The sequence below is a fragment of the Trematomus bernacchii genome, unplaced genomic scaffold (genome assembly GCF_902827165.1).
Source record: "Trematomus bernacchii unplaced genomic scaffold, fTreBer1.1, whole genome shotgun sequence".
Lineage (NCBI taxonomy): Eukaryota > Metazoa > Chordata > Actinopteri > Perciformes > Nototheniidae > Trematomus > Trematomus bernacchii.
This window is the reverse complement of record NW_022988043.1, coordinates 11,147,583-11,165,200: the sequence shown is the minus strand read 5'-3', so window position 1 is coordinate 11,165,200 and position 17,618 is coordinate 11,147,583. Positions and strand designations below refer to the sequence as shown.

At 37.3% G+C, this 17,618-nt stretch overlaps 2 protein-coding genes across 2 annotated transcripts; both read right to left on the bottom strand.

The window, feature by feature from the left end:
* Positions 1-10,155: 10,155 nt before the first annotated feature.
* Positions 10,156-10,743, bottom strand: LOC117472574 (olfactory receptor 6C68-like). Its single transcript, XM_034117858.1, has one exon. It carries the CDS (start codon positions 10,741-10,743, stop codon positions 10,156-10,158), a length of 588 nt encoding a protein of 195 aa, XP_033973749.1.
* Positions 10,744-14,381: 3,638 nt separating this feature from the next.
* Positions 14,382-15,269, bottom strand: LOC117472573 (somatostatin receptor type 2-like). Its single transcript, XM_034117857.1, has one exon. It carries the CDS (start codon positions 15,267-15,269, stop codon positions 14,382-14,384), a length of 888 nt encoding a protein of 295 aa, XP_033973748.1.
* Positions 15,270-17,618: the final 2,349 nt, after the last annotated feature.

The window sequence follows — 17,618 nt, the reverse complement described above, 5'->3', positions numbered from 1 at the left end:
CGATATTCACTCTTAATAGTTTGATCGCTGCTCTCTATAAAGGCCGATCAGGAGAGCTGGATCTGATCGATATGGACATAAAAGCGAGTGAAGTATAACCGGACGAGAGAGAGATCAGATCAGCTGCTGAGTCTGACAGAGACACGCAGCTCTGCATGATCACCTGAAGCCCCGCCCACTGTTTAGCGAGCTGCATGAGAAACTGACGGGCTGTCAGGAGAGAGAGGGAGGGAGAGAGGAAAAGAGGATCCGTTTCTCCCGTGTTATTATCCAAAGTGAATGTAAACTTTTGAATAATGTACGTTATCTACTATAAGTAGTTTGTTTGAATGTAATAATTATGTTGTTTGTTGTTTGTGGAAGCGCATCATTTATTGAAAAATGAATCTGAACTTTTCGATCTGTTATGATTATAAACTGAAGCAATATAAAAATGAGCCCCATTAACTGAGTTTTAAACATCAGCATATCCGGTCATAGTCCGGTAATTACCTGCTAACAGAAACTCAGCTACACAATTCTTCTTATTATTATTGAAACATGACCGGGACCGGTACGTTTCAAATTTGTCCGGTAAAATAAACTCTTTCCGGACATTTGACCGGCAAGAAAAAATCCTAGCGGAAACCCTGATTCACAGTAACCAACAATGTAGCCTACTGTAGATATTCACAGTAACCAACAATGTACTGTAGAACATCACAGTAACCAACAATGCACTGTAGATAATCACAGTAACCAACAATGTACTGTAGATATTCACAGTAACCAACAATGTAGGCTACTGTAGATAATCTCAGTAACCAACAATGTACTGTAGATAATCACAGTAACCAACAATGTACTGTAGATATTCACAGTAACCAACAATGTACTGTAGATATTCACAGTAACCAACAATGTACTGTACTGTAGATATTCACAGTAACCAAAAAAGAAAGAACCAACCGAAAAACCCCATTTCTAGAATAGCTAAAATATCTAAAATATCTTAAATAAACCAACATATTTGTCTTAAAGGTAGGGTAGGTAAGTTTGAGAAACCGGCTCGAGATACACTTTTTGTTATATTCCATGGAATGCTCTTAACATCCCGATAGCAATGAATATCTTAAGTGCTTTGACAAAAAATCCATAAAAAAATGTCATCTGTGGAAGCCGTAATACTGTAAAAAGTACGACCAATCATTTTAGCCGGCCCGGCTAAAATAACTGGATGGCCTACCTGCCTGTCAGCCTTCCACCTGTGCACAAACTTATCTCGTGCCCTCATTGGTCATGTGCGCGTTCGTGTGTGTTGGAGGAGGGGCTCTATAAGGAAGTGGCAGATTTTCTCCGGTTGTGTATTTTCAAATTCTAGCGATCTCGAGCCGGTTTCTCAAACGTACCTACCCCACCTTTAATATACATAATCTTGATGCAGTGTAATTACTAGATATTTGATATACTTAGTAGATATATGAGTGATTCTACAATTTAGGGTACATTCCATGTCCATTGATGTCCATTGATGATAATTATAATTATTCTAAGTATTTTCTTCAAAAATATCATATTTTGCCTATTATTGGAAAGCATGTTATAATATCACACAAACATTATGTGCATCCTATGCTTTATTTAGCTTGAAATGTGTCATGATGTTCTTAAATTGTCAATTTTTGCTCTGTCCATTTTTCAGTTGAGGGTGTCTTGGTTTCAAAATAATGAATAAAAACCATTAAAGTAAATAAAAAAAAGTATTCATTTATTTCAAAAGTCTAAATACTAAAGAATAATAACATCTTTTTAATTGATTTCCTCCTTTAAATAATTTAAATATCTTAATATATGAATGTCCGCAAAAGTTCTGTCAACTATGTTACTAAGAGAACTCCCCCCTTTAACTCAAAAATGGTTTGTCCCAATACCATGTCACCAGCATCACATGATGCCATGTTCCTCTTTGGCAGACATTTTGAACACACTGTGGTGATTGTCCTCTAATTTTTTACAATATTTTATGTATAATAGCACATGGTCAATTAATATACTCATTGACAATCAACAATGTTACGTACATTGTTATGGTTTACAATTGTTTAATGATTTTAATTCAATTATATGTTCAAATGTGATGTTAACCTGTTCAAGAAAATGACATGTGGTCATCCAAGCAAGGCCTACCATTGAAATGATGGGTCAAAATAGGGAAATTGTCAACTAAGTTACCTGTCAACTGAGTTACCCAGTACTGTAATAACTGTAGTAACTTAGTTGACAGGTAACCTAGTTGACAATTTGTAGGACATGTAGACGTCATTACTCATCATTATCAATGGAATTTTGCACTTCTGCCTTGAAATTAACATAGTGCTGATGGTTAATAATGTGTCCAGTCAACTATTTTATTTGCGTCAAATGTTTGACTTTCATTGTCAACTATGTTGCACCTCATTTTTTCAAATTTAAAATATCTAAAATAGTGCTTCTGATATCCTTTATAGTATAATGTATATCTACACAGGTTGGAGTTTTACATGACATCTCTTAAAACTATCAAAATGACCTGTATGGTAGTTTTATAATACAAAATATCCCTAAACTTAATGACAGTGCTGAACATATCACATGAAAAAACAAAACTTTAATACAATTATTTTTTAAACTTTAAAAAATCTTTGGATATATAGTAGAATAGACTCAAGAGACTTTCAAATGTGATTTTACTTGAAGTGCAGGACTTAATCAAATGATTGTAATGACATCAAGTTTGTCCGTAACATAGTTGACAAACTGAGTAGTGAAAACATCCTTTCCCTTAAAATAAAATAAAATAAAAAAATGTTTAAGCTTTGCAACTAGTGGATATGTTACACTGAGGAATATACTAACTTGAACCACTGATTGTTCTATTGAGAAAGAACACTTTCTTTGTACTGTTTTGTTGATGTGAAATGCACCCTAAATTATAGAATCACTCGCATATATTTAAGACCCTATGTCTTTGCAAACCGGAAGAACTACAAATGTGGTGCTGATTTATACAAAGAATGTGTCCTGGCATTGCACCTTAAAAACGCAACACAGAGGAATAAAAATAGACAAAAGTAAGGTAATAATCATAATTTGTATTATTATTGTGGCGGCTCAATTCCCAGTCCAGTTTTAGTTTCCGAGAGGCTAAGCTTGGCTATAGGCTGTGACGCGTTTTCAAAGAGAAAGTTCACACCGAAGTAATATAGTCTGACAATATTTAATAAACAAAAACTAACGACAAACTATAGGGACAAAAACAGTCAACAGAAAAAACAGGCTTGTTTGAGATGAGCTGCGGCTCGCCTCGAAAGTAGACGAGAATAGCCGATTGCAGCTGGGGGAGGTCTCAAAAAGCTCGCCTGAAGTCGGACAGCTCTGAACCGGCTTGACTCGGTTTGCAATGGCGGAAATTGCGTTGGCTTTCTTCATTGCAGATGAAGTGGATGCAATAGAAATCCCACAATTATATCACTACAAATGAATGACTCAAGTGTCTGTTCTTTTTAAAGCAAATCAATACAAGGGGGGTTGAATCCTACATGTAAAAGACAGAAGCACTACTTTTAAAAACTACTTCCGTCAGTGGTCTTGACCAGTTTGCATTTATAAAGAATGCACAAATGTGTTTAATCGTTAATGTCAGATATGTACTAAAGTAAATACATTTGTTCCTGCTCAAGATTAGATTCAACTTTAGTTATTGCACAGATTACAGGTACTGAGATAACGAAATGCAGTTTAGCTTCTAACCAGGAGTGCAACAAGCAGTGAAGTGAAAAGTAATGTACACAATAAAATATAGAATGAATTGAATGATGAATAAACAGTGAGGGGTATGAACAACAGGACAGGTTTAAATAAACTGTGTTTTTTATTTACCCAAAAGTCCACAGAAAACATCATAAATCAATCATTTCGAATAACTAGGCCTATAAAAGAGGTCAACAGAAAATACCTGAAAAAAACATGGCATCAACTTAACAGGTGTTAACTCAACAAACTGACCTGCTACAATGAAAAACCAAGGAACCTATATAGTGGCTTGGCCAAACCAAGTTGAAACCAAGGGATAATTAATAGTAACAGAAAACACAAAGGACACTGACAAAACCCAAATCCCCCCTTTAACATGGAAGCAGGTGGTTTGTCCCAATCTGTCCCAATTGGCTCCTTGCAGTATTTATGAGTCCTCAGCACTCGGCCACGCCCTTTGCTGAACCAGGAAGTAACCTCCGCCAATGGACATGGTAACTCAAGAGACAAAGAAAGTACCTAATACAAACAATTTTGTCTGTTAATTTATGTAACCGTAGCCAAAGTTTGACAGTCCGACGTCAGGCCTCTTAGTGAAAAAGCAAATTAAGCTGTACTCGGCAACAGGGGCGGCACCAGGGGGTAGCTTGGAGTTGCAACTCCAACAATTGGCCTAGCAACGGCTTAGTAACTCCATTGTTTTGTTATGAAAATGTATCTATATATATTTATACACATTCTCGTGAGATCTACCAGGGGTCATTGTAAGTTAAAGCGCAAACTGTTACTTGGCTAATGTTGTTATAATTCTCAGTATGTGAACACAGATCGAAAATGGAAAGATTTCTCACAAGTCAGCGTAAACGGCCGCGATCTCCAACGGAGCCCTGTGTGTGTGTGTGTGTGTGTCAGAGATAGAGTACTCGAGTCCTGGACTCGGACTCGAGTGCCGATTTTCGGGACTCGTGACTCGACTCGGACTCGCGCACTGATTGACGCTACTCGGACTTGGACTCGTGAATTCTCGCGCACGATGACTTGGACTCGGACTCGGACTCGTGAATTATCGCGTACGCTGACTTGGACTCGGACTCGTGAATTTTTCCCCCCATGATGACTCGGACTCGACTTGTACATTGACGCTCTGACTTGGACTCGGACTCGGACTCGAGCAAGTTTTCTATGGAGTCTGATGTCCTCTATCCTGGCGTGTGCACCGGCTGCGAGGCGAGTTCACGTACTGGGCCCGGCTATTCCAGTCTAAAGATGTCTAGAGACACACTCCGCATCGTGCTGTATGCTTTCACACATTCTGCTTACACATTGGAAAAGAGCAGCGCAAAATGCTCTGTGGAAACAATATTGAAGAGAAGGCTCCGTAACACATTACTCTAAACATCGAGTTCAGACATATAGGCTGTCTTGAACACTATCATCAGAGTAACGTGATCTAATCAATACATAAAGATTAAACCGATAACACGAAAGCATATGGCTACTTAACATGCAGAATGACGTCATTTTGCATGCTAAGTAGCCATGTGCTTTCTGGGGCTAAATCTTTATCAGTAAACCGATTTAACCGGTAAAAGTTCCTTCAAAATAAGAGTCCCGATCTTATTACTATCAAAATAAAAGTGCAAAACGAAAACTTTACCATAGAAAATATTAGCATACAAATATAATCACTTCTCTAAAAGGTAACTCATTTTAAACATAGTTTATTTATATATAATAATAATAATAATATTAATATTAGTAATAAGCTTTATATTTGTATAGCACCTATTACAAGAATTGTAGCCAAACTGGCTTCACAGCAGTTCAATAGACAGATTAGTATAACACGACAGGGATAAAAGCAATGTAGAGGAGCAGAGCTAACATTTCAACACATATATCACGAAGATTAATACATGAAGACTTGTGACTCGGACTTGACTTGGACTCTTCTTAGGTGACTCGGACTTGGACTCGGACTCGAACACAGGTAATGATGACTCGGACTCGACTCGGACACTCCTTGGGTGACTCGGACTTGGACTCGGACTCGAACACAGGTAATGATGACTCGGACTCGGACTCGACTCGGACATTCCTTGGGTTGACTCGGACTTGGACTCGGACTCGACTACGACTCTCCTTGGTGACTCGGACTCTGGACTCGGATTCGAAGAGTGGTTGACTCGATGAGTGACTTGGACTCGTGAATTGGTGACTTTGAATAAAAGGGTGTGTGTTGTTGTGTGTGTGTGTGGTATTGTATGTGTGTGTGTGTGTGTGGTGTGTGTGTGTGTGTGTGTGTAGGTGTTGTTGTGTGTGTGTGTGTGTGTGTGTGTGTGTGTGTGTGTGTGTGTGTGTGTGTGTGTGTGTGTGTGTGTGTGTGTGTGTGTGTGTGGTGTGTGTGTGTGTGTGTGTGTTGTGTGTGTGTGTGTGTGTGTGTGTGTGTGTGTGTGTGTGTGTGTGTGTGTGTGTGTGTGTGTGTGTGTGTGTGTGTGTGTGTGTGTGTGTGTGTGTGTGTGTGTGTGTGTGTGTGTGCCACAGCATGCCAGTTGAAACAGTGAACGATCGCTATTGTGTATGCTTAGGGTGTAATGGTATTATACACAAATATTGTAGGAGCACAAAAACAGTGTTCAAATTCTGCTTTTACAAACTTATTTTGGTTGTGCTTACCTTGCAAAGTAATGTTATAAGTGTCAAAGGAATGTTTTAATGTAAATATTAATGATAATATTGTAGCGTGTCCAAGTTAATAGTTATTTCAGTTATCAGATGTGCACAGTTTAGTAAATTTGTAAAGTTATTTAGGCAATGTTGTTGGTGGGAGTTAGGGAGACCGCCCCTTCCAGGTGTGTGTGTGTGCGTTTTCCGGTGTGTGTGTAGGGAGTACGAGACGGTAGGAGTTGTGTTCGAGTGTGGGGAAAAGTCATAATGAGTGTTATACTATTGATTGGCTCTGTAAGGCGTGGCTGTGGCCGTCAATACCATAAAATAAAGAGAACGTTTTCGACATTGAAGGCTCGTGATCTGTGATCTTGAATAGCGGTGAACGCTACAATATGAACAGGCTCGTGCTTGGCCCACTGGTATTGTTTGTTTATTTATTTTGAAAATGAACTAGCAACGCCGTTCTGTCATATAGCAACTGCTAAGCTACTGCAGCAAGAAAATCCTGGCGCCGCCCATGCTCGGCAAGCTTATCAAAATGTCTTACACGTGTAAGGTTTGTAAGTTCAGTACAGGGTCCATTCCTGCATGCATTTGGTTGTTTGTATTCAAAGTGTTTTCAAATATTGTGTATCATCTAAGAATAGTGATAATGTATTTGCCAAACAGTGCCTTTTGTTGTCTCGTCAAATGTGTTAGTTATGTTTATGTATTATGTCTGTCATTTCATGTTTAGTCAGGGTTTTAATTTAAAGCAGTTTTATTCTGAAAAAACCGGAAGTTCACACTAACTATTAACATTTCCGGTTAGCATTAGCATGTGGCTAACGTTGTGAAAACCGTGAATTGAAGGTGAAATGACATGATGTTGTACACTAAACACACTGGGATTAACACTCATTTATTGACGCTGAAATAACGTTTATCAGGGAATGTTTAAATAACCACAGACATCAGAATGATATATATATTAATAATGTAAGATATAATATGTTACTTTTGTGACTGGGTAAGTACACATCACGGGAGTCCGGACGTCACGTGCCTCAAAGGTTGAGAAAGGTTGAGCTCCCGCCCACATTGAGCTCATTGAGGCATTGCGCACTGCATTGAGGGGTACTTCGCCATCGTCAGCGTCTGCCCCGCCCCTGATTGTTTCCACCTGTTCCCACTCGCCTCATGTTTAAATAGTCCTGTCTCTCCCCTCTCCTGTGTCAGTTTGTGTTTGTTCCCACGTGTGGTCGTGCCAGGCCTCAGCAAAGAGAGGATCGTTTACAGTCTTGTTAGGTTTTGTTGTTTTGTTAGTTTAAAGGTAGGGTAAGTTTGAGAAACCGGCTCGAGATACACTTTTTGTTATATTCCATGGAATGCTCTTAACATCCCGATAGCAATGAATATCTTAAGTGCTTTGACAAAAAATCCATTAAAAAATGTCATCTGTGGAAGCCGTAATACTGTAAAAAGTACGACCAATCATTTTAGCCGGCCCGGCTAAAATAACTGGATGGCCTACCTGCCTGTCAGCCTTCCATCTGTGCACAAACTTATCTCGTGCCCTCATTGGTCATGTGCGCGTTCGTGTGTTGGAGGAGGGGCTCTATAAGGAAGTGGCAGATTTTCTCCGGTTGTGTATTTTCAAATTCTAGCGATCTCGAGCCGGTTTCTCAAACTTACCTACCCTACCTTTAAGTTTATCTTAAGTTCTCTTTTTGTTATGCTTAGTTTTTTCCTCCTTTTGAGTGTTTTTTTTGTTATTTAGTGGGAATGCTGATACAGCATTCCAACTATATGTTATGCTACGGACGAAAAGTTTATTATTATTCCGTCCAATTATTTTGTCCGTCTTCTCCTCCCACATTCAACATCGCAGAAACTCCGTTCAAACATCAAAACGTTCAGCTCGGTCGGGAATCGGGCGCTATTACTTTTATCATTCATAACTTTCATAATTCCAGAGATACATCCCGTAATACATTACATTTTTAACCATTGAAGTCAATGGAGAAATTCTTCAGACTTCAACAAATCTTCATGCGACTTCAACTGCTAACTGTTCATTCATACTTTCACTCAGAAACCTCATTCCAACTTTAAAATGTTACACATCTTTCTGATATTATTCATGTAACACAACTTTTAAATCTGATTCTTACTTTTAGAGATATTAAACATTGTTCAGACCTTGTTAAAGAGGTTTTCTTCCGATTTTAACATTAACTAGAGTGCGTGATGTCACAGCTAGAGGGTAGGAAATCTTGAAATTTCCCTTCATATTTTTTTTTAAAACTGCCATAATTCCCAAACCCTACATTCCTGAGACATAATTTTTCATGAGAAACGTAGGAAAACATCTCGTAGCTTGAAAAATGACATTAAGCAAAAATAATTAAACAAAATGCTGTTAAGACTACAACTACAGCACGTCTCTAAAATGGCTTGGCAGAAGAAATGGCTTCATATTTTTTGTGTTTTGTTATCGCCACTGTTTTAAAAATGCAATCTCCATGTTTTTGGATATTAATATCCATTGTTTTATGGATGAAAATATTTATCATTTAGCACAAGAAAATACATGGTCTTGATACAGTTCAACAATTAAGAATACATTGTTAAAATGTATTGTTTGCTGTCTCCCTGCAGTTATTGGTGTGCTTTAAAATTGTGTCAAGAATTTCTGGTAATCTGTAAATTACCAGCATGACATGCTATACTATAATAAATTGTTTTACAGTTACAATACTGATACTGTAACTTAAAATGATAGCATTAAAGTTTCTATTTTACAGTTGAAACACTATTACCGTAAACAAAAATACAGTACTTCTTAAGTGGCAGTGTTTTATTTTATAGTTAAAATACTATTACCGTAAACAAAAATACTATGCTTGAAAATTACTGTGTTTTATTTTACAGCTATAACATTACTGCTGTTACAAAAAATAAAGTAATGAAATATTACTGTTTCATTTTACAGTTAAAACGCTATTACCGTAAACATAAATACAGTACTTGGAAGTTACTGTGTTTCATTTTACAGCTATAATACTACTACTGTAATACCAAATAAAGTAAATGCTATTTACTGTGTTTCATTTTACAGTTAAAACACTATTACCGTAAACACAAATACAGTAATTGGAAGTTACTGTGTTTCATTTTACACTGTTACTGTAAATAAAAACTTGTAAATACTGTGATTACCTTTACAGTATTTAACTGGCAGCAATTGACAAGTTACTTACTGTAATTCATTTTACAGTATTTAACTGGCAACAATTGACAAGTTACTTACTTTAATTCATTTTACAGTAAGTAACTGGCAACAATTGACAAGTTACTTACTGTAATTCATTTTACAGTATTTAACTGGCAACAATTGACAAGTTACTTACTGTAATTCATTTTACAGTAAGTAACTGGCAACAATTGACAAGTTACTTACTGTAATTAATTTTACAGTATTTAACTGGCAACAATTGACAAGTTACTTACTGTAATTCATTTTACAGTATTTAACTGGCAACAATTGACAAGTTACTTACTGTAATTCATTTTACAGTAAGTAACTGGCAACAATTGACAAGTTACTTACTGTAATTAATTTTACAGTATTTAACTGGCAACAATTGACAAGTTACTTACTGTAATTCATTTTACAGTAAGTAACTTGTCAATTGCTGCCAGTTAAATACTGTGAATTTCACGGTACGTTTCTTACAGTGTGGCAACAACATACAGTTTGATAGTCATGATCACTTTGGTGAGCACTATGATTTGTAAGCTGACAATTCCGAAAACATACATCTGTATCGCTCTGGAAAGTGGCAAGAGCAGTAAAATGATGGTCTGAAAATAAACATGAATCCAACAGCAGGCATTTACTGAGATTACCACCCGTCGGGTTATGAAGCGCGTGTACAAATATGGGTGGCAAACAGCAAAATAGCGGTCAAACTGTGCAAATAAAAACGTCATTAAGTTTACCCCAAGAAGAGAAGGTAACATATTATAACTGCCATTTCTCGAAGGAAATCCTTCCTGCACATCAAACAGACCGAGATAATACACTGAACACCCCACCAGTGTGTCACAAATACTGGTGTTCAGCATGAAAATTAACCTGTTCTGGAGGTGGAGGGCTTTGGTGGACAATATGGTGATGACTAAATGTCCTGGTACCAGAACAGCAGTTGTTGCAAAGATAAATTGAAAAATAAAAATGGCATAATCCACAGGACTGTCAAAGTTCACTGAGAGAGGTATACCTACTCCTTCAGCGTCTGTGGTGTTGGAGGGGAGCATTGTTCCAAACATGCTCTTTCATTTTTAACATCCTTTTAAAGCTGATTATTAAGGCGTCGGCCGAACAATTTCCCCACGGGACGTTACCTAATCTCCCTTTTCATACTATTGTTTAGGGCTGAACCTTTAACGTGTTTTTTTTAAACATTTGAGTAGGTTTAAGGGATATTTTGACACAATGCATTGTATATGTAACAGTGTATTGATACAGAGGATGCTCACTCCATAATTATGTAAATATATACAAATGGTACTTTGTAATTATTCGATTCAACCATCCAAATATTTATCAACAGAAATGTTGGTGCCCCCACTGCTGCATGTTATATGTCATGTCAATTTTCTTTAAATAAAAATAGCCAAACACTTAGTGGCCACTTTGTGAGGTACATATGAACAATCTGCAATCAATGTTTACTTTGAGTGGTAATACTTTTGGTTGTGGCCTAAAATGAGGTCGGACTGTTATATGAATTGGTCTAGCTTAAAAACCCATTTGCCACAAGCATCAAGAGGTAAAAACTGCAGCAACCCTTATAGTTTAGCAACTTTAGAAGCCTAACATGCTTGCCATAATATTACCTGTTCATCTAAGAAAGATGCAGACACACAAACATTTATGTACTCTTATTTTTGCTCTAATTTGAGTTTATCAATAAAGGAATCTGTTATCATTAATGCAAATTTCCGGACATCAAACATGTTTCCTCTTTCTCATTTATTTCAGAATGATGATCAGACGATCTCTTCAGAGACATGCAATGCCGTGGCCGGGCTGTCATTGCCATTCCTGTCAATGTTTCCTCTCTGGCCTCGTTTCCACTCAAGCAGCCCCCATGGACACTGTGGTAGAACATGACGCACATTCACAACTTCATGCCCTCCCTAAACATTTGGTGCGTATCCTATCAGTTGTGAATCAACTCACAGTTGCACAGGGAAATAATTTGGTGGTTGTTAAACAAAACCACACACACACTAGAGGTGAACCTGTTTAAATGACCGTATTTTTACATGATTATCTCACACTCAAACACACAGCCAAAGTCAACAACAAGCAGGCCTCACGGCATGTTGAACTTTACTACACAATGCAAAACCAGCAAACCAGGAATGTCACCTTACTGGAAACATTTAAAATAAATTCCTGCTTATTTGCATGAACTTAAACTGTGTTATACAAAATGTATCTTTTGCTGCCTCATATAATGTATTGTCTTTCTGAAGTAAAAATCTATTTTCTGTCCTTACATCCCTGAAGCACTCTGACTACTTGTATTACTCCTGATGCAGAAAAGAGCCATTTGTATTCAAATGTTTTACACTATATTGTTTTTGGTAAACAAGTGTATACAAAGTAAAGATAGAAAACGTGAGTATAGGACAAATGAACTTTTGTGAAAATGATGACTGTGATCAGTATGACTTTTTGCAATTATTTAAAAATAAATGTAAAGATATGTTTGTCCCCGAATAGATTAATCTTTAGGCCAGTGTTTTTAACGCCCAACGAAGCACAGTATTCGTCACTTTGTCTTACTTGGACTACATTTTCCATCTTAAATAGCGTCTCGCTGCAGAGCTCCAGGCCGCCTCTTCCTGTCTTGTGGTCATGTTTTAGGATGGAAAATAATCGCTCTTCCTTATCAATCAATAACATTTACATGCTGCTGTATTATATTTCATTGTATACTATTGTATAGCCCTTATCAGTATTAAAGTAGCTTGTGTAAATTGAGTACATTGTATACTTAAAGGTAGGGTAGGTACGTTTGAGAAACCGGCTGGAGATCGCTAGAATTTGAAAATACACAACCGGAGAAAATCTGCCACTTCCTTATAGAGCCCCTCCTCCAACACACACGAACGCGCACATGACCAATGAGGGCACGAGATAAGTTTGTGCACAGATGGAAGGCTGACAGGCAGGTAGGCCATCCAGTTATTTTAGCCGGGCCGGCTAAAATGATTGGTCGTACTTTTTACAGTACTACGGCTTCCACAGATGACATTTTTTTATGGATTTTTTGTCAAAGCACTTAAGATATTCATTGCTATCGGGATGTTAAGAGCATTCCATGGAATATAACAAAAAGTGTATCTCGAGCCGGTTTCTCAAACTTACCTACCCTACCTTTAAACCTCAAATATAATTGTATTAAGTTATTAAACCAATTTACAGTAGTTTTGTGCCGATAGTTTACAGATTAAAGAATTTTAACATTAAACCCACTGGATTTACAATGTATTAGAGTTGCAACTATGTTCTTTATTATCAGTAAATATCATTGCTACTCTTTCAGTCTTCCTGCTTGTGTTCAGACAAATTTAAATGTCTTGTTTATTTTTGCTGTAGTGTGCTTTAATTTGCCTTTTTTAAAGATAGCATTTTTTTAGAGGATAAATGTTTTCATTTAGGTTTTATTTTTCAGTTATATATTAAAAAAATATGAAAAATATTGTATTTATTTTTGCTTTTTTTTATTAGGTATTTTCAGTTTAAACTCATATCAGAGAAGTGTATTAGGGTCTGTACATGTGTCTTTCACTTAGCATTTAAGCTGTAGAAATGATCTATCATTTAAAATTGTATTATATTTTTAAGTCTTGTTGATCATTTATGTTTGGTTAAAAAGGGGCATACAGCAAATTATGAATTTAAATACATGGCTTAGAAGATATCAATTATTAAAGATTTACAGTTTTGCTACAAGCCTTAATTTGTTGCCGTCCAGATGAATTGTTTGTGTACTTGGAGACACTGATGGGTGACTATGTTTAACCTCTGCTGTAAACCCTCAGGTGTGTGATGGTGAAGCTTATTTATTTTTCAAACACTCGTCATTAGTTGATTTGGTTAATAACATTTTAAATAGTGGCATATTAATCTTTCACTTCCTTATTAAATGGTAAACATAGATTTATGACCACCTCAATTTCAGTAGAGAAAAAGACCGGATGTATCCAAATATTCCCAACACGGGTTAATCCCGTTTATCAACCTGCCGCCGCACACTGTTAATAACTACTCAACGCATGTTTAGTTAATGTATAACAGAGCCAACACTACAACCAGCCAAACCATAATGCACAATATACGTGCCAAACAAGCCACTACAAAGATTATATTGAAAGACGTGTGCTTTCACACCTTTTAAAAAAATAAGCCGATCAGCACCACCCAGCATGGACAGCGACACTGCAGATAGACAAGGTACAAATAAAACTTCACTTCTCACTCCGCGACACTATTCTATTATTTAATAGCAGTAACGTAACGGTTTGTCCGTAAGATCACTGTCAATGAGTCAACAGCTAATTCAGATGAAACATTGAGATTACCTATAAGGCACAATGATAGAAACATTTCAGAAAACTGTTTTGCATTTAAACTTTGCATGGCTGTGTGGTTCAAAATCAATGGGAGGGAGAGAGATGGAGAAAGTGTCACAGTTGATTAGAATAGGGGAATCCTCGGGCTCCTGTTACTTCCATGTATTTTTGGTATCTCCCTTCCCGTGAATGGAGCCGACTCTGAAAAAGGAGTTAAAGACAGTTAGAAGAGCAACAGATGAAAAGATCACGTACGTATACTTGTTGAACATGCTGTATAAGCAGATATGCATTTGCCCCCAGTGTTACCTCCTTTTGCATCTCGGGCACACTCTGCCCCACACGGTCTTCACCATGGCTTCCCTCAGTGTCGGGCTACCCCAGATGTACACGGACGGAGTGCACACTGCGTTGAAACGAGCCATGATGGCGAACAGGTTAGTGGCCTCGTTCCTAAACGTCAGCCCCCCTACTCCTATAAATCTGATGATTATATTAACAAAAGAGGGGCACCACAACACCAAGAAGGTTATGACAACAAAGATGATGATTCGTAATGATTCCTTCTTGCTCTCTTTTTCGGCGCTGGGAGGTTCTCTGGCGAGCTGAACTCTGGCAACCACATACAGTTTGATAGTCATGGCCACTTTGGTGACCAAGATCAGCTGAAAGAGTACTATGCTGATTACGTACATCTGCATTGCTTTGGAAGATGGCAGCAAATTCCTGGCCAACAAGTGAGCCGAATTGTAAACCCAGCAGTAGATGTTAATGCCTATCACAAACTCTCTTGTAGCAAAGCGACCATAGATGAATGGGTGGCACACAGCAAAATAGCGGTCAAACTGTGCGAACAAAAATGTCAGAATATTGACCCCTAGAAGTGAGGGTAAAATATTATAAGTTCCATTCCTAGGCGGGTATCCCTCCTGAACATCAAACAGACCGAGATAATACACGGAGACCCCAACAAGCGTGTCACAAATACTGGTGTTCAGCATGAAAATAAACCTGTTCTGGAGGCGGAGCGCCGAGGTGGCCAATATGGTGATGACTACAGATCCGGCTACCAGAACAGTTACCGTTGCAAATACGATCTGGAAAATAAAGATGACATAGTCCTGAGGACTTTTGAAGTCCACCGATAGAGGAACTCCTCCTGAGATAGAGTCTGTGATGTTGGCGGGGACCATCTTTATGCGCAAATGTTTCTGAAGGCTAGCCTTTTTATGCAAGAGTTACAACGTGAAGTCAGCAGTCAACTGCTGCATGTTATATGTCATGTCAATTTTCTTTAAATAAAAATAGCCAAACACTTAGTGGCCACTTTGTACAATCATGAACAATCTGCAATCAATGTTTACTTTGAGTGGTAATACTTTTGGTTGTGGCCTAAAATGAGGTTGGACTGTTATATGAATTGGTCTAGCTTAAAAACCCATTTGCCAGAAGCATCAAGAGGTAAAAACTGCAGCAACCCTTATAGTTTAGCAACTTTAGAAGCCTAACATGTTTGCCATAATATTACTGAATGACATAGAAGAACTGCATAACAAGCAAGGCAGATTCTTTGTTTAGTTTAATTTCTTTAGATATACAAAATGTAAATGAAAATAATAATAATTTTGGAGCCAGCATGTGTATCTGCTACATCTGTATTGTGTTGCCTCTCCACAACAATTCAACTGCAACTATACAATCAGAGGTTGCTACATTAATTGTAGAGTTCTCTAGATCCCATTTGACACTTATTAAAGAAACAATCGCATTGATCTGCCTTGGTAAGCCGTTCTCAAGACAGGGGTATTTTAACATTCTGTTTATTGGTGCATTTAAAAGGCTCCCAAGATTGAAAATTGAATTGAAATGAAGGCATTGTTTTGCAATAGTCTTCCTTGATTAAGATTTATTTTAATTTACCTTGAGGTCCTCAACTGCTTGTGTAAACTCAGACCTTTTTTTGTGAGGAATTGTTTATTTTACAAATCATGAATTAAATCTCCAAAATCACATCAAAGCATCAAGTGTGCCACTAAACTGGATACTGTATCATGTTGCTATACTTGACAGACATGATATATATTATCGTTTCATTAATTCCGCCGAAACGTGTTTGATGATGCTAATAAGTAGAACAAAAAACATGTTTTTAGTTACACAGGATTGAACAAAAAACCCCACATAAAACAAGGAGCCTGAAAACTAAGATATCTGCAGTTGAAAGGCCTATAGCTTTTCACTGTTTTTAAAATCTTTTTGCTGTTTGAACTCAATATTTGACTTTTCATAAACATTTTAATGTAGTTTCAATGTAAATGGTTATACAATCTGTTGAAATGGAGCAAATGAAGTTGAAACACTCCAAAATCCAAATCAAGTATATGTTTTCCCTGCAGCCAACTATTTGGGAGCAGCAGCAGACTGCTCAACACAGTTTTCCACGAGGCCTCCCTTAATGAAAGGAAAGGCTTATACCTCTTAATACACCGATGTAATCGCCTGAAAACATTCAAAATGAAGGATTTAAAACAACAAAGGGGAGCTGACTGGGGTCCTGAACCTGCGGCTGGCAGCAGTTGTGGAGATGTCCTCTGTCACAGTTAATAGCGTTTTATAATCACCCAGTAAGCTTTACATTGATGTTATTCTATCACCACAGTAATATCATTTTGCAAAGTCAGCAAAAAACACCAAGTCTTACGCAAGAATCTGAAACTTTAATTTCATGATTTAAATGTGATAAGTCCAATTACTGAATGTACCAGGTTAGAGTGCAACTTAACCCCTTTTAATTACAGATTGTGATTGAATATGTTGGCCCAATTGCAGCTATGCAATCATGAGAAATACCAAAACTGTACGGAACATGAGAATAAACCGACAACATTTTACAATGTATCGCCTATATCCGCCACTGCATTTCAAACATTAGGAGTAAAGCATAATCTACACAGCGAGTAACCCACACAGCTCCATCAGCACATGGGCAAACATCGTTACACACCTGTATACATTACAAATACATGCAAAAGACAGGGAAGCTACTAACTTCCCTTAAGGGAAGACTGAGTCTGTTAAACAGTTTCATGTGCTTGAAATTCCATTTACATGTTTTAATAAACTTCACTGCAATTGTGCTGCTTAAAATGCCTTTGTACCAAACGTATAACATATCTGGGTATCAATCGGTATCAATGAGCATCATAGTAGGCCTATTAAATATCTAAACTGCTCGAGGTTAATTCACCTTAAACGTTGACATGGTCTGTAATGACATATATCATTATAATTATATGTAATTAAGCGAGTATAATGTTTCTTTAAAAAAAAAAAAACATTATACTCTTGAATAGGAAAGATGCATGGTCAAAACAACAACGAATTAAACAGTTTAAATGAAGAGTAGAGATAACAACAATCTCCCATAACCTGCAGCGTGAGCATCTGCACGAACACGAGTTTTCCAGAAAATAAAGACACAGATTACACAGATTTTGAAATAAACGTAAGAAATTAGTCAGATTGTACAACACGTGTTTTCT

What these genes read in the sequence shown, in the direction of transcription:
- LOC117472574 (XM_034117858.1), bottom strand. Translation starts at nt 10,743, where the DNA reads ATGCTCCCCTCCAACACCACAGACGCTGAAGGAGTAGGTATACCTCTC.
- LOC117472573 (XM_034117857.1), bottom strand. Translation starts at nt 15,269, where the DNA reads ATGGTCCCCGCCAACATCACAGACTCTATCTCAGGAGGAGTTCCTCTA.